Source organism: Lepisma saccharinum, chromosome 1, assembly GCF_977018435.1.
Source record: "Lepisma saccharinum chromosome 1, izLepSacc3.1, whole genome shotgun sequence".
Classification (NCBI taxonomy): Eukaryota; Metazoa; Arthropoda; class Insecta; order Zygentoma; family Lepismatidae; genus Lepisma; species Lepisma saccharinum.
In genome coordinates, this window is record NC_139229.1 from 203,178,082 (window position 1) to 203,201,943 (window position 23,862).

General features: G+C 36.9%; 1 protein-coding gene across 2 annotated transcripts in view; it reads right to left on the bottom strand.

The window, feature by feature from the left end:
- Positions 1 to 621: 621 nt before the first annotated feature.
- Positions 622 to 23,862, bottom strand: part of LOC145978373 (dipeptidyl peptidase 1-like) — a 39,112-nt gene continuing 15,871 nt past the window's right edge. For both annotated transcript variants that reach the window (XM_083110978.1, XM_083110986.1), the window contains exons 5-9: positions 15,617 to 15,742; positions 10,237 to 10,423; positions 4,185 to 4,296; positions 3,573 to 3,727; positions 622 to 1,002 (exon numbers count right to left, since the gene is read on the bottom strand). In XM_083110978.1, coding sequence (XP_082967104.1) covers positions 820 to 1,002; positions 3,573 to 3,727; positions 4,185 to 4,296; positions 10,237 to 10,423; positions 15,617 to 15,742 — 763 coding nt within the window. In that variant the 3' untranslated portion in view covers positions 622 to 819. The remainder of the gene's footprint in view (positions 1,003 to 3,572; positions 3,728 to 4,184; positions 4,297 to 10,236; positions 10,424 to 15,616; positions 15,743 to 23,862) is intronic.

The following is a 23,862-nucleotide window of genomic DNA, read 5'->3' on the forward strand; positions in this document are numbered from 1 at the left end:
ACACTTTGGGAACCACTGACCTAGACATCCATTGGATAGGATTTTGAATAAACTTCAACAGTTGAATTAACGTGAAACCATAGGAACATCCCCTAGAGCTGTGGTTCTCAAACTTTTTGGGTTTGTTGTTCACTGCTTTGCCATGTATAATATTGTGGAATGTCCATATAGTAATAAATAACATATTAAAAATATTTCATACATTTTTCATGTTTTGTGTGTGCTTGTGATTTTCCATTATAATAGATTTTTTTAAATGAATTTTCACTACATGCTCAAGGAAGTTCACTGCACACCCTTTGAGAACAGCTGCCGTAGAGATTGAACAAAGATCATCTGTTTACTCCATGCTTAATTTTTTATTGTGCCTTCAAATTAAATTTTTGGAAAACAAATCTATGATTTGGTTTTCTTCTGAAATGTTATTTAATGGTGCAAACAAAAATCAAAAAATATTTTTCCCATTTCTCATAATTATGTGGTTAAAGCTTTTTGGCTAAGCAGGGCAGTTTATTGGTAGGATCTGATATTTCTGCCAGAGTAGGCAATGCTTTTTGGAAGATTCAAAGAATTTAAATTGTATGTGTGTGGTTTACATTTATACTTTAATAAAATCTAGTGTAGTATGATGGTTTTTTATTGTTACAAAATAGTAAAACAAAATACAATATTTCACATTTTCCTTCATTATCTTTTCTTTTCTTTAGCAACTCGGATATGAAGGAATTGAATGTTATAATAAACATACATGGGACATACATATTTGCATATTTGTATGCATTCTAACAATGTATTTACAGAAATGTGAAATGAAATGCTCTATGGAATTGGAATAGCTTCTGCTGAAATGCTTTCAATTCCTGCTTCATTTGTTCCTCTTCTAATCATGAAGTAGCCGTTTTCTCCCCAAGTATTGCCCCAGCTGTTCTTTACTATCCAGAATTTCTCTCCTGTTTGTGGTTCCACTCCATATCCAACAGCCAACACTGCATGGTTTACTTGCTGAAATTGCAGACAAAGAAAATTAAATTAAGCAAAAAGTGTTTTTTGACTGAAAATTCCAAATTTGCATAATTCATTATGCTTTGTATGATATAAGTGTAAATTTTAGAAGTGCATGAGATAACAAAATGGCAATTTGTTCACTTGAAAAACTAGTATGTATGCTGATTTTGGATTTTTCGAAGTTATTTCAGCATTTAACTGCTGTGCTGTGGTTTGGACTATGACTGCGGGACGGCATGGGTTGGAGTCTGCCTGGGTTCAGTCTTTGGGTTTTCGCCTGTGTATAGGACCAGTGGCAACCCACCATTATGAGGAAATTGGGGAGCTACGAGTGAGTAGCGTAAACTGATCTCGGAAATCTCCTATAAGGGCTGAGGGTTCGACGTGCTGACCCCACGTCACCCCATTACCAGTTGAAGAACTCCGCACCTCTAGGTAGGATTATGGGAGGGAGACTGAAAGTCGGGAGATACGCCAAGCACCTTCTAGGGCTGTCGAGCCATGGTTTATTATATTATTATTATTAGTATTATAACTCTTTTACTGCTGCAGTCTATTTCAGTTGATTTTTCTCAATATGGGTAACTTCCGGAAAACGACTGCAATTGATTTCAAATAATCTCATCACTGATGATGTTGAGCGAAGTCGCCCTGTACAAAAAAGCATTATCGAAACATGCTGGCCTCTGTTGTCTGTCATTTGAACTGTTTTCCAAAGAAATAACTAGCTTTGGTTCTGAACAAATGAAAAAACTTCGTAGAAATTTTCAGCAAAAAATGCAGGCTCGACCAGGACTCGAATCCGGGTCTCTGGCATACCGTGCCATTGCTCTAACCACTGAGCTCAAGCCGGCCTGGTCTTCTCACCTGATCTTCCGCTATCGCTGTTTTACATGCATGGAATCTTCTCTGCCAGTGCTACCGCAATGGGATCGGTGCGAGTCCTGGTCGAGCCTGCATTTTTCGCTGAAAATTTCTACGTAGTACATCTCCTGTGTGTGCCTAATCTACAATAAAGAAAAAAAAACAATGGCAACAAGGATCATTTATCCACTCGGTGGCATGCCCAGGATTTTCAAAAGAAAGTGCAGTATGTATATATTTTTTTTTTTAGTAGTCAGCCCTCATTTTACATTCTCTTCCTGAATTTGAGGTCCTTTCTTCTAGAAATACTGGACTAAAAGGAAGGATTATGACCCCTACCAACCAACCCCTTCTCCTTTGGCATGTCTAAAAGTCTAACACCAAGGGGAACTCCCTGCTATGGTTCTTTATTCAAAGAATAGTAGCAGAATTCATATCAGTACTTTTTTTTTTACAAATTTATCCAATTCTGAAACTTTCCCCAAAAAACTATGCATTGAAAGCTAAATCAGCATGTCAAAATCCTGCAGCGGAAGAGTAAATGTCCTTTATAGTCTTTTGAATTTCTTCCATAAATGTTTCCACCCTTGTTTGCACAATTATGAGGTTTGTTCAAAAAGTTTCTGATCTTAATTTTTTTGGCGTAAACAAATGTAGTTAGGGAGGCGTGGTTTGATGCACGTATGTAGGTGATCCTAATGCGCCTTTTTTTTACCTGCTTGCAAAAGCAGTCAGTTGCCGGCAGACCGCCGATGAGTGAGGAGGTGTAAGTGAGCGGTGTAGGAATTTCATTTTTGACAAAATGACTAAAAAACTTGAACAACGTTAATGAATTAAATATTGTGTCAAGCTTGGAGAATCCCAAGTGGAACTGATCCGCAATATTCGGCAGGCCTATGGGGACGAAACAATGGGCACCACACAGATAAAGGAGTGGTGCAACCGCTTCAAAGATGGCTGCACGTCAGTGGAGAGTAAAGCACGTTCTGGTAGGCCCTTAACATCCAGAAATGAGATCGTCATTGACCAAGTGAGAACCCTGGTGATGCAGGATCGTTGAATCACAATCAGAGACCTTTCAGACGAGGTGGGCATCAGCATTGGATCCTTTCATTCCATTTTGACTAATGATTTGGGCCTCAGGAGAATCTCAGCAAAGTTCGTGCCGAAGCTGCTAACGATCGAGCAGAAGAAACTCCGCTTGGAGATACAGACTTTCCTGGCCAAACACAGCACACCTGTGCTTCATCAGTCTCCGTACTCTCCCGTCATGGCTCCATGGGATTTCTGTCTTTTCCCCCAAGCTGAAAATGCCCCTGAAAGGAACCAGATTTCAGTCCAGAGACGACATCATGCGAAATGCGACATACCAGCTGCGTGCAATCCCAAAAGAGGAGTTCCAGCACTGATTCCAACAGTGGGAGAGCCATTGGGAGAAGTGTGTGGCAACCCAAGGAGACTACATTGAAGGCGATTAATGTAAGATTGTGGTATCTGAATACACATTTTTTTTATTAATAAAAGTGATACTTTTTGAACAAACCTCGTATATTAGTTTTCTTTTTAATAAACTAACAATAAATTCTGAATTTATTCAACAGAAGTACATCATCATTATTGTAATAACTACCATTCTCATTTTCTCTCGTACTCCAACATGCAATAAAATGTAATGTACCTTTCAGAAAGATAAACATACTTACACTGAATGGATTAAAATGTGTAAGACCATCAACATGATGATAGATTCCTCCTGTATAATGGTAAAAATCAGGGTATACCTCAAAGGAGACTGCTATTGGTCCCCTTTCCACAATAGCAATCTTCATAGCATCTTCATTGCATGCACCATAATATCCTGAAATGGCAATTAATTAATATAAGTGACATTTGTATTAAAAAAATATATAAATGAAGAACAAGGCAGTGTATTATTTAGGAATAAGTAACTGTTCTTTTAGCAAAAATATAAGTTATATTTTTGGAATGTTGACCATGAAATTATAATTTTAGTATTATCAATAACTTAATAATCTTACGAAACCATGAACCTATTGAGAATATCTAGACAACAATGGAAGCAAACCACATTAAGATTCACGTGAATTCTAAGCATATGTATTAATATTTTTTTCAGATTATCAGGAATATCATAGTAGTTTTTTGGAAAGGAGATAAAAATTCGGAAAGAGATGCCCTGGTGCAGCCAAAGGTCCAGCTGACCCTTAATGTTGGCATTAATGTAATTCATTGTGTAATGATAGAAAAGTAATTTCCATTAATTTTACACTAGTAATGTTACGTTGTTTGCATACCTCCAATGTATGAGTATTCAGCAGTATAGTGTCTTGTGCAATTAGTTATGTCTGGACATGGTATCTCCTGTCCCCTGTAAGGATCACAGCTTTCTGCTATGAAACCAAAATCCTGAAAGAAAATATATGTAATGAGTTTAGGTAACTGATGACAGGTCAGACACTTACTTGATATGATATGATATGATTTATTTCATTCCTTTGACCATTGTACAGTGGTTGTTTTCCACACATGGTATAGAACATGTCAGCACATTACAGTTTATAATTATTTTCAAATAGGTACAAGTATGAAGATATTATACATAACATTTAAAAACATTCATTACATTATAATTGATTCTCCTTGTTCATGCTGTTAGCTGCAAGGTTTACATTAATTTACATACATATAATAGATAAAATCAATACATACATATACATGTCCTAGGAGTTAATTTAGGATGTGACAATTTGCAATTTATTGTCAGGTACTCTTTAACAGAATAAAACAATGATCTAATAGGTATTTTTTTACATGCTTTTTATATGAGGTAGCTGATTGTATTATTTTTATGTCACTTGGAAGGTTATTGAAACAGTGAACAGCCATGTATTTCGGTCCTTTCTCAAATAATGTGGTGTTGTGTGATGGTATTGTGAGGTTGCTGCCATTCCTTGTATAATATTTATGTGAGGAGTTGTTACATTTGAAGGAATCTAAGTCCGTTTTTACATACATCAGCAGATGAAGTATATACAAGCATGGTGAGGGTAATATGCCTAAATTTTTAAACAGTCTTCTGCAGGGTGTATTTCTCTTAGCTCCTGCTATTATTCTGACAATTTTCTTTTGCAGCACAAAAAATTTATTACTATTAGTGGAATTTCCCCAGAAGATTATACCGTATGTTAATAAAGATTGAAACATGGTGTAATATAGTATTTTCAATGTTTCTAAGTTTGATATTGTTTTCAGTGTATTAATGGCAAATATAATTTTGCCTAGTTTTGCGGAAAGGTGATCTATGTGTGGGTCCCATTTTAAGCTTTCATGAATCCATACTCCCAGGAATTTGACTGTTTTAACATGATTTACTGTCATATTACCTAACGTAACATTTGGTTCATTTATCATTTTATTCCTTGTGTGATGGAAATTGACAGCCACAGTTTTGCTGCTGTTTAATACTAAATTATTGTCAGAAAACCATTTGCTGAGTTTGATTGTTACATGTTTGATAGAGTTAAGGGTTTGTTCCTTACCACCAGTGATGGCTACACTTGTATCATCTGCATAAAGAGTCGTTTTTGCTGAATTTAAATTTATTGGCAAATCATTAATATATATTAAGAAGAGTAATGGTCCAATAATAGAACCTTGTGGAACTCCACTTGATATTGTGCAGGGTTTTGAGACAAAGTTAGATTGCACACCGTCATCATTTCTGTGGATAATCTCGACTATTTGCATACGATTGCTAAGATAGGATGTGAGCCAATCATGTGCGATGCCTCTTATGCCATAATGTTTTATTTTTTGTAATAGTTTTTCATAGGGTACTAGGTCGAAGGCTTTTGTTAAATCTAGAAAGAGTCCCGTGCATTGTCCCGTTTTGTCTAATGTTTCTCTTATATATTCTAAATATTGAAACACAGCAGATTCAGTTGATTTCCCTTTGCGGAAGCCATGCTGAGTATTTGAAATAAGTTGTTGTTTTTCTAAAAATGATACAATTTGATTGTTCAAGGTAGCTTCTAAAATTTTCGAGAAGGGGGAGAGGAGAGATATTGGTCTGTAGTTGGTTGAGTTGTTCCTATCTCCTTTCTTGTATATTGGAATTTCTTTTGCTTCCTTCAGCTTTTGTGGAAAAACTCCTGCAGTGAAGGACAAATTGATTATGTGGCACAGTGGGATTGCAATATATTCTTTGCATTGTTTGACAACATAAGTGGGGATTTCATCTACACTACACGACCAAGTAGGTCTGAGTTTCTGTATGATTTTTTCAACCTCCATAGTAGTTGCTGGATGCAAGTACATTGTTTTGGTGCACGTTCCTAATTTCTTTAAGTTGTTTGTGTTGTGACTGGTACTAGTGTTGGGGGTGGAGTACATTTTCGCAACATTTGCATAGTATTCATTCAATAATGTTGCAACTTCGAGAGGTTCCTTTACAGTCTCAGAATTATGTTGTAGTGCAATATTTTCTTTTCTTTTGCTGCCTCCATGTAGCTCTGTGTTTACAATTTGCCACATTGTTTTAGATTTATTTTTGGAATTTATGATGGTATTCTCATTGTGCATTTGCTTAGCCTTTTTTATTATTTTCCTATAGATTGACTTGTACTTGTGGAAATATGTTTCAAAATCAGCTGTGGCATCTTCATCTTTTCTGATTCTGCTTAGATATCTCATTCTTTCACTAGATTTAATAATTCCAGGTGTTATCCAGTGGTTCTTTTGGGTTGCTGAAGTTCTAACTTGTTTCTTGGGAAAAGCTATTTCGAAATAATAAGTGAACGTTTTTAGAAATGATTTATATGCTTCATCTGTAGCATTGGACTCATGTATATCACTCCACGTTTCGTTGCTTAATAAATAATGAAAATAATTAATATTTTGTTTGCTGAATGACCTTTTGCTTACAACTTGTGTTTCATTTTTGGTACTGTGTTTTGGATTAGTCACTGTGGTTGGTGATAAAGAAAACATTTGAGCTTGATGGTCAGAGAAACCTGTGTCAAATACAGATGTCTCACAGTTGCATAGGTGTTGGTTTATGAGTATTTGGTCAAGTGCACTTTCTGTGTATTTGGTGATTCTTGTGGGTTGCTTGACCATGTGTTCTAAATTATACATGTTAAGGAGTGTGTTTAAATTATTGTTTAGATTTCCTTTTAGAAAGTCTATATTTAGATCGCCAATAACTGCTACAAGTTTGTTACTCTGTTGGTAGTAATTTAAGATGATATCCAGGTGTTTTATGAATATTTTTAAGTCGCTGTCTGGGGTTCTATATACACATACAATAACCAGTTTATGTTTTGGTAATTCCATTACGCATGCTTCGAAATGTTTTTCTAAATTTAGATGCAAAAATTTTGTGCACTCATTTGCCTCTATGTCATTCTTTACATATATACATGACCCCTCCCCTACTTATGGTTGGCCTAGCATAACTACATATGAGATTATAACATGGGATATTTATATATTTGAGTTGTTTTTGCTTTAGCCAATGTTCTGTGAGGCATAGTGCATCTATTTTTTCTGAGAAATTTGATAGGTGGATTTCTAACATCATTTTCTTATCCGTATTTAAGCCCTGAACATTTTGATGAAATATGTTCAAGGTTTCTGACTTTTTAGAGCTTACCATACCATCCAGTGTTCCAGTTACTTTACCCATAAAAAAGTATTATCATGTGTTATTGGCACTTTTTTCTCCCTCGTAGATTTTCGAAGGGTACCTTTATTGTTTTCAATTGTTTCTTCATTTTCACCATTACCTTTTATTGTGGTTACATTGCTCTTATGCACAGTTTTGCTACTATCACTCACTTCACTCACACCATAATTAGTATCACTGAAAACACATTCCTCTGTTGCACTAGTCCTATTTACAGACAACTTCACTTCACTATGGGGAGAGAAGGTTTCATTAATGGTGTTTATGTCACTCGCAGGTACAATGTCTTCCTTTTTCCAACACAGAGCAATGGCTTTCTGTTCATTTTTCTTCTTCATATGGATGATATTTACAATCTTCTTTGATATAAAATCTTTACCGGTTTTGTTCAGATGCAAGCCATGCTTGGTGTGCCTCTCTCTAATGTGTCTAACTGCAAAACACTGACATTGCCGAAGCGATTGCACACAGATTCTAGTTTTTCATTCACTTTTTTAATTTCCTTATTTACACAGCTAGCATTTATGAGATCATGGCGATGGGGAGTTTTCCTATGATTACATTGGTGTGAGTGAGGTTAGGTAGGTTGTGTTTAAGTGTACGGGTTACGTTGCACCCTTGGTTTTTCGCAACATCATTTGTTCCACTGATGATTATAACATAATCATCTGAGCCCAGAGTTTTGGAATCTTTCAGTAATGTTTCTGTGACTTGTTGCGAGGTCGCACCTGGTTTTACTACAGCACTGCAGAGTCTTTTTTGAGATTCATCATGGATACGTTTTGCAAGTTCTCGTCCGTGACTGTCTGCGAAAATGAGAATTTTGGTATTGTCGTTTTGTACATTTTTTACACTGGCTGTAGGTACAGTTTTTTCTTTCACACGGCATAGGATTGGAGGCCTGCGCTTATTTGCACTGATCGAGTTATACCCTACCGGAGCATTGTGTATTCCTTTTCTGTTGCAGTTTATTTCCTTTACAATGCATTCTTCATCTTCTATTTTTTCCAAGACTGAATATCTGTTAGAGCTTGCGATTGGCACTGGATTGAAGCGAATTCTTGGTATTGCATTTGCTTCACTAGTTGAACATACACTTCGTTTACTTTTGTGATTCTGCCTAACTACATCACTCCAAGTATTACCTGGTTCATTTGTATTTTTCTTCTTTTCCATTGTTTCACGTAGATCACTCTCTAAAAGTTTTATAATTTGGTCCTTGGATGAAATTTCAAGTCGTAATTTCTCGTTTTCGACTTTCAATTGTTTACACTTAAAGCAGGTTGACATTTTGCTATTTCTTACCTATATATTGTTGCTAGTGTTGTGATATCTGCTAGATTTGTGATTTGTATACTTTATGATAAGTATTACAATTGTAACTCAATAACACTTAACAAATTACAAACATCACTGTCACAATCATAGCCAGACTCATGTTAGGCAGGTGTTAGGTTATATCACATGGTCTGTTATCATGACAATTTTTTCATAGATTTTTCTTGTCACTCAAGGAATTGACGTTACTGATATGGGAACTTTAACAAGGTACTGAACAATGATTTGGATTCTACTTAAAATTATGAGTCCAGTGCTGATTAGCCTCTCAGAGCATAAACAGGACTTTTAACAAACTTTTACGTATGCACTACTTTCCACTTTCTTATCTGTTTACATTCTCCATCCTTTCACTGTCCTGTTGTGGTTAACTTAATGGTACAAATAAGTGAGGTTATTTAATTCTGCCTCCTCGCAGGCTACTGTAAGTTACGAGGGAAACAGCATCAGAGGTAACACACTTCAACTTGCACGTCTATGTGAGAGTATTGCAGACGCTGGTGAAGCAAAGCAAATGGCAGGTGAATCACCATGGTACCATTTGGAAGAAGACACATTCAATGAACAAGTATAATGAAAATTAATTGCAGATTTATTTGGCAGAAGCCGCTATTGTAAAGGCATACTCGATTTTGCTGTTCTCATGGCACCTTAGTAAGCCAGTCTAAGAAGCTGGATTCCTTATGTGTCCTAACAGCCATTGCCAGTTATTTAGTATTATTATTATTAGTTACAAGGTGACTTCTGTAATGTCATTGCATGAATTGTTGTTTCTTCTGGAATGTAGCATATCTGTTTGGCATTGATGAATGTTGGGTAATGATCATTACCCATCATAATCACCCATCACCCTCCATGGTGTCTCCAAGTTTGCCTCTGCACTCTTAGGAACACCATGTGATCTCCCATCTGTTGCTATTTCCTTTCATCTGTGTCACTGATTACCAACATCTGTGTCACGATTACCAACATCTGTGATCACATGCAATCTACCAATTTTGAAAAAACTGCCATACTCCAATTATTTCTGAATGATTGAAGAAAGTTTCTTCTTTTCCTAGTCGTTAGTGAAGTGATTATGCAAGTAAGAAATGCATTTTGAAGATTCAGACCTAGGATGCAACCCTTTTTTAGTGAAAACAGGATCAGGTTAACAATTTTGCTCAAGATATTGAGAGAATTTAGTTCCCAATACAATAGAGACTAAAATACAGTTTTCTTATTAGTAAAACATATATAATGCTAGAAGAGAATCTATTAATGACAAATTCCACCAATTGTATAACCTTCGAATTGAGTGAATCATTAGGAGTTACACATACCAAGCCATACTTTCCTGCTATGAGGTATGGAAAACCTCCTTCACAACCCTGTCCATATTCACTGCAACTTAACACTTCTTGTGGCGAAAGCTGGACCCTTTCTGTGTTCTTAGTTTGCACACGAAGACGAGATTCTATCATTCCCATGGAAGAGAAAATGTAACAGCTGCCACAAGTCCCCTGATTTCTGCAAAATATAAATAAATAAATAAATTCCATACAATCTCTTTAGCAAAGTAAATGTTTGTTTCCAATTAATAATAATGAGTGCCTTAAAACATGAAATTTGTCAAGATCAATCTTTATCATTGGTTTATCAGATAAAAGTTTGACAAATTTATTTGTTAGGACAGATTAGTACTGTATTTCATTTGCATAAATTAGTCCTCATGAAATGAAACTGCAAATAGAAACTAAATATACCATTCATGTAGAAGGTGTGTTCAAAAAAAGACTGGATTGTTGGAATATTAACTTTACCTGAATATGTACATCTTATTCATGTTTGTCCCCTTCAAAGTACTGTCCTTCGTTGGCCACACACCGCTCCCAACGTTTCTTCCAGCTTTGAAACGCCTCCTGGAACGTTTCTTCCGGAATGCACTTTAGGTCCCTCGTACATTTTTGTTGGATGTCATCAATTGTGTCAAACCGATGACCTTTCAATGTCAATTTCAATTTTGGAAAGAGGAAAAAGTCTGCCGGAACCAAATGGAGGCTGAGGAATCACCGTCGTCCTGTTTTTGGCCAAAACTTCATTCACAAGTACAGCTGTGTGAACCAGCGCGTTGTTATGTAACGTCCAGTTTTGGTTCCGCCAAAGCTCAGACCTTTTTCGCATCACTGCGCGTCTTATCCTCTTCATAACCTCCACATAAAATTCCTTGTTGACTGTTTGTCCTTGTGGGACGTATTCATAATGAACTATTCCTTGCCAATCGAAAAAAGGTTGATGTGAACATCGTCTGTTGACGTATATGGTCGCCCACTTCGAGGATCTTCGTCTGTCGAAGTTCTCCCAGTTTTGAACCGAGTGTACCAGTCACAACACTGTGATCGGCTCATTGCTTCATCACCAAAGGCTTTCCGAAGCATTGTGAACATCTCTGTGGCACTTTTACTGAACTTGAAACAAAATTTAATGCACACACGTTGCTCCTGCAAATCTTTCATTTTTCACACAGCCCCAAAATGTCCCACTGACCGCTGCAGACTCTGACACGTGTTGCTCGCGCGTGCGAACGGCTTGCACTGAGCTCCCGGCCTTGTTGCAATGTACTTCACAAAGATGCCGCTAGATGGCGCAACTGTGTTCATTTGATTCCATCAAGTAGTTTGCGCGTAGTGCACTCAATCCGGTCTTTTTTTAACACACCTTGTACAATAAAACCAGACAATTTTGGGTGGTTACTTACAATAAGAAATGTAGGTGTTCCCTTTCTTTAGACTTAAGTTTAGTTTCAATGTAAAAAGTAGTCCTTTGTGAATATGAAGAAGAAAGCAAAAGTAGAAAATGTCAAATTCTATCATGTATATTTTAATGATGATGTTGAGTTGTTATGCTGGCTGTTGGCACATTTTTCCAGCTTCACTTAATATCCTAAACAAACTAGGTGCTGCTTTGAATTTAACAGGATAACAGACCAAACTGGATTTTAAAAATATTACCAAATTTTATATACCGGTAGATAGTTCAAAAATAAAAGATAAACAATAGTAAACAAAGAAAGTGTTGGGTGTTAGGACCTTTTCCTTTGCCCAAGATGTTTAAAATAATAGTTCAATATCAGAGAAAGTGAAATGAATTTTTTCGAAATTCTTAATGATATTTTATGAACTTCTTAAGTTAATGACAGGTCTCTGTGCTGAATTAACTATTACTGGTAGCAGGCGCGTGCCCAGGATTTTCGTAAGGGGGGGGTTATGAATCCAATACATTTTCCAGTTCACAGGTCAAATTTCTTGTAATAAATTAGATAATTAATATACTTGGATTTTACCCCAATGAACGCAATCAATGTATTTGCTATGGATGCTTCATGTTTTTATTGCATCATATAAAAGCACCTGCTTGAATATTTCCAAATTATTAATATTTTATATTTAATTGCTCAAATATAATTTTTAAACAAAAAATGTACACTCAACATTGTAACAACATTAAATAGATTAAGACTACTTGATGTCTTAAAGACAGAAATAAATAAGGTACCACAGTTCAACAATTTAAATTCTGAAATTTAGGCATCGAGGTTTCTGTGCGAGTTCTGACAATATACGTATCCCGGTGAATGTTCAGAGCAGCTAACCCATTTAATCTTTCTTCGCAAATGGTATTTCGAAGATAGGTCTTCAACGTCTCAAAGTTGAGAATGATTTATCATTTGATGTTGTTGTTACCGGGACTGTACATAATAAGCGCAAACGTGTGTTTACCCAGGGAAATATTACTTCAATGCATATATCAATTGCTTCAAGAGCATTTACTGGACGTCTTTGCATTGCTGCAAGATGACGATACCACAGTTTCATTTCAGTGTGAGCGTCGTCGCCTTGTAATCAAGGTGTTCCAGGTTCAATACCCACCCGGTGGAGGCTAATAGTGGTTCGGATCTCACTTTAAACTTTAGGCCCAGTCCCTATTAGCCTTACTGTGCATAAAGTGGATTTAAAACATCAATTCAATCAACATTGTACTTGTTGTGGAGATGGATTTGCTAAATATTGTGTACATTTTTGGCATTGTATTATTATATTATTGGTCAAAACATTTGTTTGACAGTCGATAAACAAATACGAACCCCTTCAGTAATTAACATTTTCTACTACAGTGTCATTAATGTGTCATATTCATTTTCATATTAGGTCTATGGAGAGGAATTGTGTATAATGTTAACGTTATGGAACTGCGAAACCAACTGTTGAAGGGGCCACTCCCCCCTTCCCCTCCGAAGCCCAGTACCGCACCACAGGATCTGTCACTGAGCCCGACAGACAGTCAGACAGTGCTCGAAATAGAAATTCGTAGCCGAAAAGGGAGGGGATATTTGATCGATTTTGGAAATACGATGGGGTACATCCTTGTATGGATCAACATGGAGACAATACAGTAGGTGGAGGATGCTCAATATGAAAATTATTCTAATTGGGGGTATGATTTGTGAAACTTTCTTAACTGGAGGCAGCATCACCTACTTCGACCACTGATGCCAGAAAAGTTGCTTTCAGAAAATGAATTTATTACTGCACACGTATATTACTTATTGTATTTGTTGCGTTTGTATAAGAGAAATATTCAGAAGATTTGTAAGGAATATTTACAGTTAATAGGATGCCTATCTAGTCTATCCCGTGTCGTAATACAAATTTTATCCCTTTCCTACAAAATAATAAAACTGTCCATGGCAACCGTGATTTTATAATGTGGTTGCATACATATACACTGTATAGTAGCACCAAGGTTTCTGGGACCTCGGAAAATACGTGCCACTGCTCCGACGCCAGGGTTTCAAATGCCTTGGTGGATCTATAAGATAGGTAATATCGTTTTTCGAGGGTTCGTGAACAAAACAAAAAGTAAATGATTGTAAAGTCCATTTTATATTCAGATACGTTAATCGGGACTGGACTTAAAGTTTAAATCGGGATACGTACCACTGTGCAATGCACCTTCACAGGGGATCAAACCCAGGACCTCTTTGATTACACCACCATCGGTGAGGCCCCTGAAATCATTGAGGGAACTTGTTCATCTTCATGTTCTCTCGCCCTGCCGAAGTTTATTGGTGAAATAGGGTGACATCCTACACACGTCTTCCAGACATACACACGCGGGCACCCCCCCCCCTCCCCTGCACACACACGATTGTATGCTTACAGCCCATGCTGTGGCCTCCCAGAAAAACAATTCTAAATCCGTCTATGGATATATCTACTATCAAATAATGAACGTCACTTACCTCGACAGTTCCTTGACTTAATTTTGCAACAAGGTTTGCAATATCTTCTGTTATGCCTTCTTGTTGAATATCAAGAGTCTGAAAGTTCGCACGTTTCACTCTCGCAATTCGGATGGAATTCCTCTGAACTTAAATCGACCTTTTCTGACGTTCTATTTGTGGAAGGTAAAGCTTCAACTTCCATGTTTTGTTTCTTTTGGAAATAATCTAATATGTGTTTCTCCTCTTTTCTCTATCCATCTTTAGTTCCACGTCAAAAATCTATTACACACGCAGAAACGTAACACACAACACAACCACTTCAACTTGCTACCTTGCAGATTGCAACTCGCTACAACCCCAGAGAACACCAGGACTTGGGACAAAGATACCGGGCGGTCGAATGTCTGAAACATGCATCCAACTTGGTCCAGCTCAAATTACGTCACCAGTGTTGACAGCAACCAGTAGTGTCAGTGTCAGTAGTGTTGGCAACTGCTAAATTATTTACGCACAAATTCAAGTGAGATCTTTCACACATGTTATAAGAAAATTCAATAAACTGAAGGCTGGAAATTGGTTGAGAAAAAAATATCTAATTTGTAAAGAGCACAAGAGTAAAACGTATAATATTTTGGCATATTAATTGCTTTTATTTTGTTTATGAAACTGACTGGGCCAGTTGCGCTATATAACGCATCCCTCCCTCCCTCCCGGCATGCTATTGTACAAAACATCGCTTGCCTCCTTCGTAAAACCATGCCTCGCTACTGCCTGCAACAATTATTATTATTATTATTATAATTATTGATATTTTGAAATAAATATGCATCCAGGTGCGAAATAAGATTTTGACTTACTTTGCCTACTAATTGTAGTGATTCAAATCTCACAGAACTTTGCTCTGCTGGCATAAATGGTATAAGAAGGGGAAAGAAAGAAAAGGGAAGTTAGCAGCACTGTCGTAACAGGAAAGGGAGGGTCATTCTCCTAAGAGGGTCATCGTGGGTGAAAGAAAGGGGAGGAGGGATTCCTTCAGTTCGCATTCCAAGGGTTGCGGCTCTTTTCTTGACCATACTGAGAAGGAAATTCTACTTCCTTTTCAGTGACTAAGGAATGAATGAATGCTTGTGCATTGCTGTAACTCAACTCCAATATTATCAAAAGTAATTGAAGAAGCAAATACATTTCTCATTGCCAAATGTAAACATTTTACAATATTGGCGATTTATGAAATAAAATGTATTTCTGCTTTGAATTTTTTTAAATGACGAAACCAATGGGGGGGGTTTTAACCCCCACCAACCCCCCCCCTGGGCACGCCACTGACTGGTAGTTATGAAGTTCACTTGCAACCAGGCACGTAGCCAGGGGGAGGCTCAGGGGACTGAAGCCCCTCAACCAAACTTTGCAATGATAATAAATGATTAACGAATGCTTACCTTACTGGTGAAATGTAGTTTATTCCATCCTGGTTTCTCCAATCAAAATTCTGTGGTAGATTGCTAGCTTTTATCCTTTGTTCCCTTGTAGGTTTTGCTGGCTGTGGTCTGTATGGCAGCCAGGAACTACAAAATACAATTTTTATTAATGGATTAATATTAACAATTCATCTCATTCAATTCAAAGTTGCTAAAGGCTTTGAAATCAAGTACTAGAGTTGGTTGGTGATAAGAATAAAAGTGTCATTTTCTTGCCAGGTTGAAAAAATTGAATCAAGATTTTTCATAATTTTGTAAATAGTCTGATCTGGTCTACCACCTGTTGATAGGGATGTATCTACCTTGCTGCCCAACATTAGTAACACTGTTAAGCCTTGTTTCCATGTTGATAAAACATTAAAATGCTGACCAAGTAGTAGAAAAATATACATAAAAACGTAACGTTTCCACCCTCTAACAGGGTCTTCTTCAGATGAAGAAGATTGTTGTGAAGTTTTATCTGAAGAAGACCCTGTTAGAGGCTGGGAACGTTACGTTTTTATGTATATTTTTATACTATAAAAGTTTGCCTTGGTCAGCATTTTAATGGTTTACTGCCCAACATATAGAAATTTCATTTGAATCTATGAAGTTTGAGAAACGCTATCACAGAAACGCGATGTTGATAAACTTTTGTACTGCACTGTACGTGGAGAGCTCTTTATAAAATGATGGGAAGTGATCTGCTCAGGGGGTTGATCTCCTCCTCTTTGACTCAATACCCCTCATAATAATAAGAAGAAGAAGAAGAAAGAACAGACCATGAGTTTCAACCTTCATTCTACTCACCTGAGTATCATTGTTCAATACAAATTACAATATTGCGTAAAAGGAAACAAATGTAGCAAAATAGGGATAAAACAGAGACACTTTTCTTTAATTCTCATAAAAACTCAATATGCTGACCAAGGCAGAAATTTATTTTATTATAAAACATAAACTAAACGTAACGTTTCAACCTTCTAGCAAGGTCTTCTTAAGACTCTGTACCAAGTACAAATGTAACAAGGTACACAACAGGACGATATATATACACAAAAATACTCCACTCCAGATTATTAGAAAGTAGTTCTGGAATAACTACAGTAGTTATTGGTCAGCATATTGAGTTTTTAAGATCATGGAAACAAGGCTTAATGGTGTTATGTTTTAATTCTCAGTGTTTCGAGCAACTGGCATTATGCGAAGACAGTGCAGCTGTCAGGCAAGCAGGCCATTGCTGTGGAATTCCAATGTCCTTGCTGTTTTATCAGACAATGACAGCACATGTCTCCCACCAATGTGCTAAGTGAGTCAAGGCATTGTATTCATTTTCAACAGCTTGTCTTGATGACCTCTCCATGTTCAGCATTATTCTGTTTGCGATTGTTGAACATTTAAACTTGTGTTATGATTAATTTAAGACAGTTAGTGATAGATATAGATATATTTCATAAGTGAAACTCCAGGATACCGATGACCAGAAGCCTGGTGGGGACATGGGAGGGATGGATCCAATGAAGTCGTATTTATGAACACCATAATTATTATGGACAGTTTTATTATCATATTCTTTAAACATATTAATAATTGGAAATTAACTTTGAAGACTATCATTAAACTTATACTTCCTTTTTGGTGACAATGAACTAAGGTGCTGTCTCACAGTGTCGAAACTTTATTTGAGAACAGATACGCACCCAAACACTAACTGCTTACAGTAAGCAGCTTACCATACAATGGAATAGAATCTTTCTTAATTGAAATTCAGCACTGCAAACATGAAGGAAATAAACGTAGTACCATTACTAATTGTTGTTGACAAGTGCACTGATCAGCGCATCGTGAAGTCAAAGATCTCTGCAACACATTCTTGTAACTCCACAACTCTTGTAAAATGATCATTTTCAAATTATATCCATGAGTTTAAATAGAAATAATGTTCATGAATGTATAGTCTTAATCATTTTTGTTTTCCCACCCAATTGTGAGACATTAGTGCATCCCAAAGAAACTTTTCAGGGTATAGCAATCCTAGTGTAATAATAATCATTTATTTTAAGTGTTGAGCACAGTATGAAACCTAATACAGCACTAAGTCAAATACAAAAGTACAAAGTTACACGAATCAAATACATAAGCTGTAGAATAACATAACATAACAAGTTAGCATATTTACACTTCAAGTTACAGTTTTCAACGAGATCTATTATATCTCTGATACTAATAATTGTTTATTGTTATATAATATTGTGCAATTAACTGTGTATTGTTCTAATAATAATAATAATAATAATAATAATAATAATAATAATAATATTTATCGAAGTGATGATAATTAAACAACCAGGTATATCACTATGTCAAAATTGGTTATACAAAATTAAAAAATTGAATACATAATTATAAAATAAAACAGTGGATCCTACAATCTTATACATCAACATAAATTCAAATTGTAGGTTTCAACAAGATCAGCTACTAAACCTCTGGCCTTGTTTAGGCATGTGAGAATTGAGTTATACCTATGGGAATATCTGGGAATTTTATAAGCTATATTATTCAAAAAGTATTCACTGTCAACTTGGAAAGTTAAAATCTTCTCTACAAAATTTATCCTTTTCATTTTTCTTCTTTCTTCTAAGGAAAACATATTCAACTGTGTTAACCATTCAGAGTGATGTTGGTTCATAGTATTTTTTTTAACTTTGTGCATAATAACCTGATAAAAAGTTTTTGAACTTATTCAACTTTTTGAAGGTGACTGGTTGCAGTCAGAAACCATAATTCATTTGCATATTCAAGAATAGCACGAACTATCATTTGCAAATATATGTAAATAGTTTCTTTTCTTCACTTTCATACATGGAGAACAAACACGTGATTGACAGTGGTTGACCATATCCTAATCTCAGTATGTCGATATGTGTTGAAGGAGAAAGTGATGCTGGAAAAGGTTTTGGGAGACATTCTAGAAAATATCTCCATGAAATTTCACATTGATGTTGCGGGTGTGACGTGATGAATAAATTTTACTGTTGGCCATGCTTTCTATTTTCAACTAAAAAGTGTTTATAATCATTAACATAGGCGCCGACTCCATGGGGCTTAGGGGGCTCGAGCCCCCTCCCCCCAATGTTAATGATGTGGGGGCAGAGCCTCCCAAATAATTTTGCTTAAGAGGATCTAATGTACAAGGTGTACAACTTTGCTTCCGCCGTTTTTCCCCAAAAATATGACGCTGTAATGAAAAACATTGCTTACCCAGGCATTATTCAAAGTAGTGTCCATCGCTGGCCACTACTTTCTCCCATCTTTCGGGCAGCGTACGAATGCCATGTCTAAAAAATTGTTCATCTTTGGAGGCGATCCACGAATCGATCCACTTTTTGACTTCTTCATAAGATCGGAAGTGTTGGTCAGCCAGTTCATGAGCCATTGATCTAAACAGGTGATAATCAGAGGGAGTGATGTCTGGAGAATAAGGCGGGTGGGGTAGGACGTCCCATCTTAATGTTTCCAAGTACGTTTTCACCACTTTGGTAATGTGGGGTCGTGCATTGTCATGCTGCAAAATCACTTTCAGACGTTTTGAAATGGCTTGCTGTGTCACTCCCAATGATCGTGCCAATTCTTCTTGAATTTCACGCGAGTCTTCACTCAGCAATGTCTCCAATTCTGCATCTTCGAAAACTTTCTGTCTTCCACCACTATGCTGGTCTTCGACGTTAAAGTCACCGTTCTTGAAGCGTTGAAACCACTCACGACAGGTTCTCTCACTTATAGCGTCCTCACCATACGTAGTGGAGAGCATTCGATGAGCCTCAGCCGCAGTTTTCTTCATATTGAAACAAAAAAGTAGAACCTTCCGCAAATGGCGAGAATTTGGCTCGTACACTGACATTTTCAATCGCGAACAACTTCACGATGCACACACCACTCGACTAATGTTTGAATGGGGTTATCTTGACAGAGGTCCAAGCTAACTGCGTGACGTGTGCAATCTGCTTCTTTCGACCGCTACTTCCTGTTGTTGCCACCTGTCGGAAAACGGCGGAAGCAAAGTTGTACACCTTGTATTATTTTTTCTTCTCTTGTAAAGTTTACTCTGAATTGTGCCATCAACTTTGTGGGGGCTGAGACCGCTAAACCATCAACTTTGGGGGTCTATGACCAGAGACAGCAAAACACACGACTTATTACTATATACTAAGTATATGATTATTATTTACTATTATACATATATTAATCAGAGACATAATGAATTTAGCCAACGATTTGTTAAACACTGTTTGGGAATCCCCTAAAATAATGCAAATAGCCTAGAAAGGAGCTAAATCCTTTCTCCTAAAAGAATGCAAATATTTAGGAATATTATTGATATGAATTAGAAGACTGGCCATACTGGACTGCGACCACTTTGTCCTCGTCGGTGGACGTTGAGAGCTTCCAGTATGCAACAGATCTTAAGGAACTATGAAAACCTTCTCAATTTTCTTGAGAAATTTTCTGAAGAATATCCTATTGACGCAGCATCAAAATGTGCTGGATAACTGGAGACAATGCTTCACTTCAAGACATTTTTCTTTCTCTCACTCTACTGCCATGTGATGGGTCCAATAGAAGAGGTAAACTATAAGATTCAGTCTCCACGCATTGGTGCTACAGAAGTAGAATCAAAACTAAAATACTTGACTGACATCTTTCAAGAAAAGCGAATGTGTTTTGAGCAGTTCTGGCTGAAATGCACAGAGGGCAAACCCAGCCTCGTTGATGAGCCAGAATTGCCCCGGCAACGTCACATCCCTAAGAGACTTGAAAATCCTGATGCTGCCAAACATCACAAGTTCTACACTCCAAAATAGTATTATAAATCAATATACACTGACGTGTGTGACACAGCAAAATCATGTGTTAAACAAGGACATGAATCTACAGGACTACAAAAAGTAACAGCCGTAGAGAAAGAATGCATCTCAGCTGTGAACAGTTGCACAACAAACTTTCGGCAAACACGAGAATTCGTTCGTCAAGATTTGGATGCCGATAGGCTCTCCTTACACATGTCCATGCTTGGTGATATTGTCAAACAGAAGAAAGTGGTTCTAACTATCATGCGTGACATAAGGAAGTTTCTTTTGGAAGACAGCACCCTCCAGGAGCCAAATTCATGATGGTCCTCCGCACTGTGCCAGTGACGACAGCCACAGCCGAAAGGTCATTCAGTGATATTAGCCGACTAAAGACATATTTGAGATCTACAATGAGGCAGAAGAGACTAAGCAGCTTAGCGGTACTCCACATACATCAAACTGTGCTTGATAATTTGGACCTGAGACCGCTCGTTAATGAGTTCATAAAAAAATAATCCACTGCGTAGAGCAACTTTTGCTTTATTTTAAAATCATGTTCATATGTTTTTGTTGTGTATGTCACTTTATATCTTAGTGTACGTGCTATTTTTTTTTATTATTTCAAAATTATATTTAAAAAGTAAAATATTGTAGCAAGAACAAAAAAGTAAAACTATTTTCCTGCGACTTGTGTTTATGTAAATAATTAAATAAAACTGTTAAATATTGTAAATATTAGTTATTTTATGGGTTATTTGCAACCCATTACATGTCTGTTGCAGACATTAAAACACACCCATGCCCTTGCCGGGACTCAAACCCGAGACCTGTGGATCAAAGTGAGTTGAGTCGACGACCCAACACGCTCGGCTACCGAGGCCAGCATAAAACTGTTAGGTTGGTCTCTTAATGTAAATACATACTTTTCAATAAAAATTTTAATTGTTATCTAAAAAACAAATGAAGAGACACAAAAGACATAGACTTTGAAACAATTTCTAAACGTTTTTCATGTTACATTTCATTTGCATGAGGAATATAATAGCTGCTTAAAAACTGCTATACGAAGATGTAATTTTTATTTTTAAAAAAGGGAGAGAGTGAGTCATTCATTCATTTATTTCAGTGATCAGAGCCCCCCCCCCCAATAATTTTGACAAGTCGGCGCCCCTGATCATTAAGGATATGAGGATTGTGTAAATCATCTTAATACTTCACTTAAAAACATAGTGAGTCTGAAGTGCATCTTTCTAGCTTCTTTAAATTTAACAGATTTATTGCCACCCCTAATAGAATTGATGTTCAGGTTACCCAATGAAAGGCTGAAATGGAGCAGCACAATGAAAAAGTAAAAAAGAACAGGGAAATATTGAAGAAGTTGATAGTACTGTCTGCCATGTAGCAAACCAAGAACTGCCATTCCAAGGCCATGAGGAAAATACAGCATCTCTAAATAAGGTCAATTATATGGAATTTCATATTGCAAGTGTCAGATTTGGTTCTCCATTAAAAGAACGTTCATTGACTTCTGCAGTTTTACACAGTACATGCAGCCAGTCGAAGTGATTTAATAAATTCAGTTTATTGCTGATGTAATTCAGTTCTGCTCTATATACATCAACCGCAAAATGATTACGGACCTCATAACAAAAGCACAAAAAATACAAAAAATTCTTGCAGCGGGTGTATTTCTTATTTACATATAACTTGCTCGGAGATTTGTTCAGAGAAAATTTCAACATATGTAGTTTTTTAATGTAGAATTTGATGACGATTAATGTTAATGTCCAATGGCTACATCAGTAAAAAAAGAACAGTCTACTTGCTATGGTTTGCAGCTTATCAGCAATAAAGTAGTGTACCAGTGACTTACAGTTACAATTTCAAAATGAGTAACTTATTAACTTCTTTGCCAACGCCGTAAGTTTATGACCAGGAAATGCCAGTGACAAGAATAAAAGGAAGAAAAGATATCTAAAAAGGTAGGATATATCACAACTGAAGGTAACTCTTAGAAGTAAAACAGACGTGTTTGAAAATATGTTAAACATTTTTCATACGAACATCATAATGTATCCAGTCATTTGACTGGTGAATGTTTCCAGTTTCCTTCAATTCTGTTTTTGGAAGGGTAATTGTTAAATGTGTCCTGTACTATTGTCATGCTTTGGGCTCCAGCTATGGGACGTGCACAGGTTCAAGTCTTCTGGGGCAAAGCGTAACAACTTTTCTCCTGAGATTTCGGCCTGTGTGTGGGACTGGTGGGCACCCACCATTGTGAGGAAATTGGGGATCTACTAACGAGTAAAGTAACCTGATCATGGAAACCTACAACAATAACTGGGGTGTCATGCTGACAACATGTCACCCCATAACTTGAAAAGTGGGATTGAGGTTGGCAGTCGGTAGGCAGGCCCTGGCCCTCATGGGATGTTGTGACACCAGTTAAAAAACTTGTTAAAAGTGAGCTGCAATTACTTGTCTCCAAAAGTAAATAAGTTACTCATTTTGAAATTGTAACTGTAAGTCACTGGTGCACTACTTTATTGTTGATAATCTGCAAACGTAGCAAGTAGACTGTTCTTTTTTTTCTTTTACTGGTGTAACCATCTGACATTAACATTAATTTTCATCTAATTCTATAATTCTATATTAAAAAAAACCTCCATATGTTGAAATTTGAAGTTGCAATGGTAAGAACAAATCCATACTTTTGGAAAAAAAAAGTCATGCAAGACATTTGCCAATATCAAATGTATATATGAACATTAACCCATTGACTGCGGGGGAGCTATAGGCTCTCTAAAATTGAGCCTTTTTTGTGGAGCGTCCATATATAGACGTATTTCAAAATTAACGGTTCTTGTATTGCGGCAAGTCATTTTTATAGACACACTTTTTCGTGCTAATACAGAAGGCTGATCGGGCTATATTCGATCGATTTGGCAACACTGCTTCCACGTTTGTAGTTGCGCCAGTACAACAAAATAGTGAAACAATGTCGTGAAAATAGTTTAAATATCAAAGTGACCACAGCTAAAGATATGTTGGCCAGGTAAACACAAATGGTGCTCATGCAGAAACATTCGCCAACAAAAGGGGTTTTTCGAGGTTGCCAGCGAAAGTTTTGCCTCAGGTGCTTCGTGGAATTTGGTGAATTGCAATCCAGGAGAAACCACCACCCAACGTGATATGGCCCAGAGGTTCAATGTGGTGCAGTCGACTGTCAGCGATGTCATTCGTTGTCGTTTTAGCCTGCGGTGCATATGTCACAACCTCTTCCTATGCCACATTGCAGAACGCAAGACCAAATGCCGCAAACTGTATGCAAGACACTTGGCGGGGTAAAAATGGAAGACAATTGTCACATTGGAT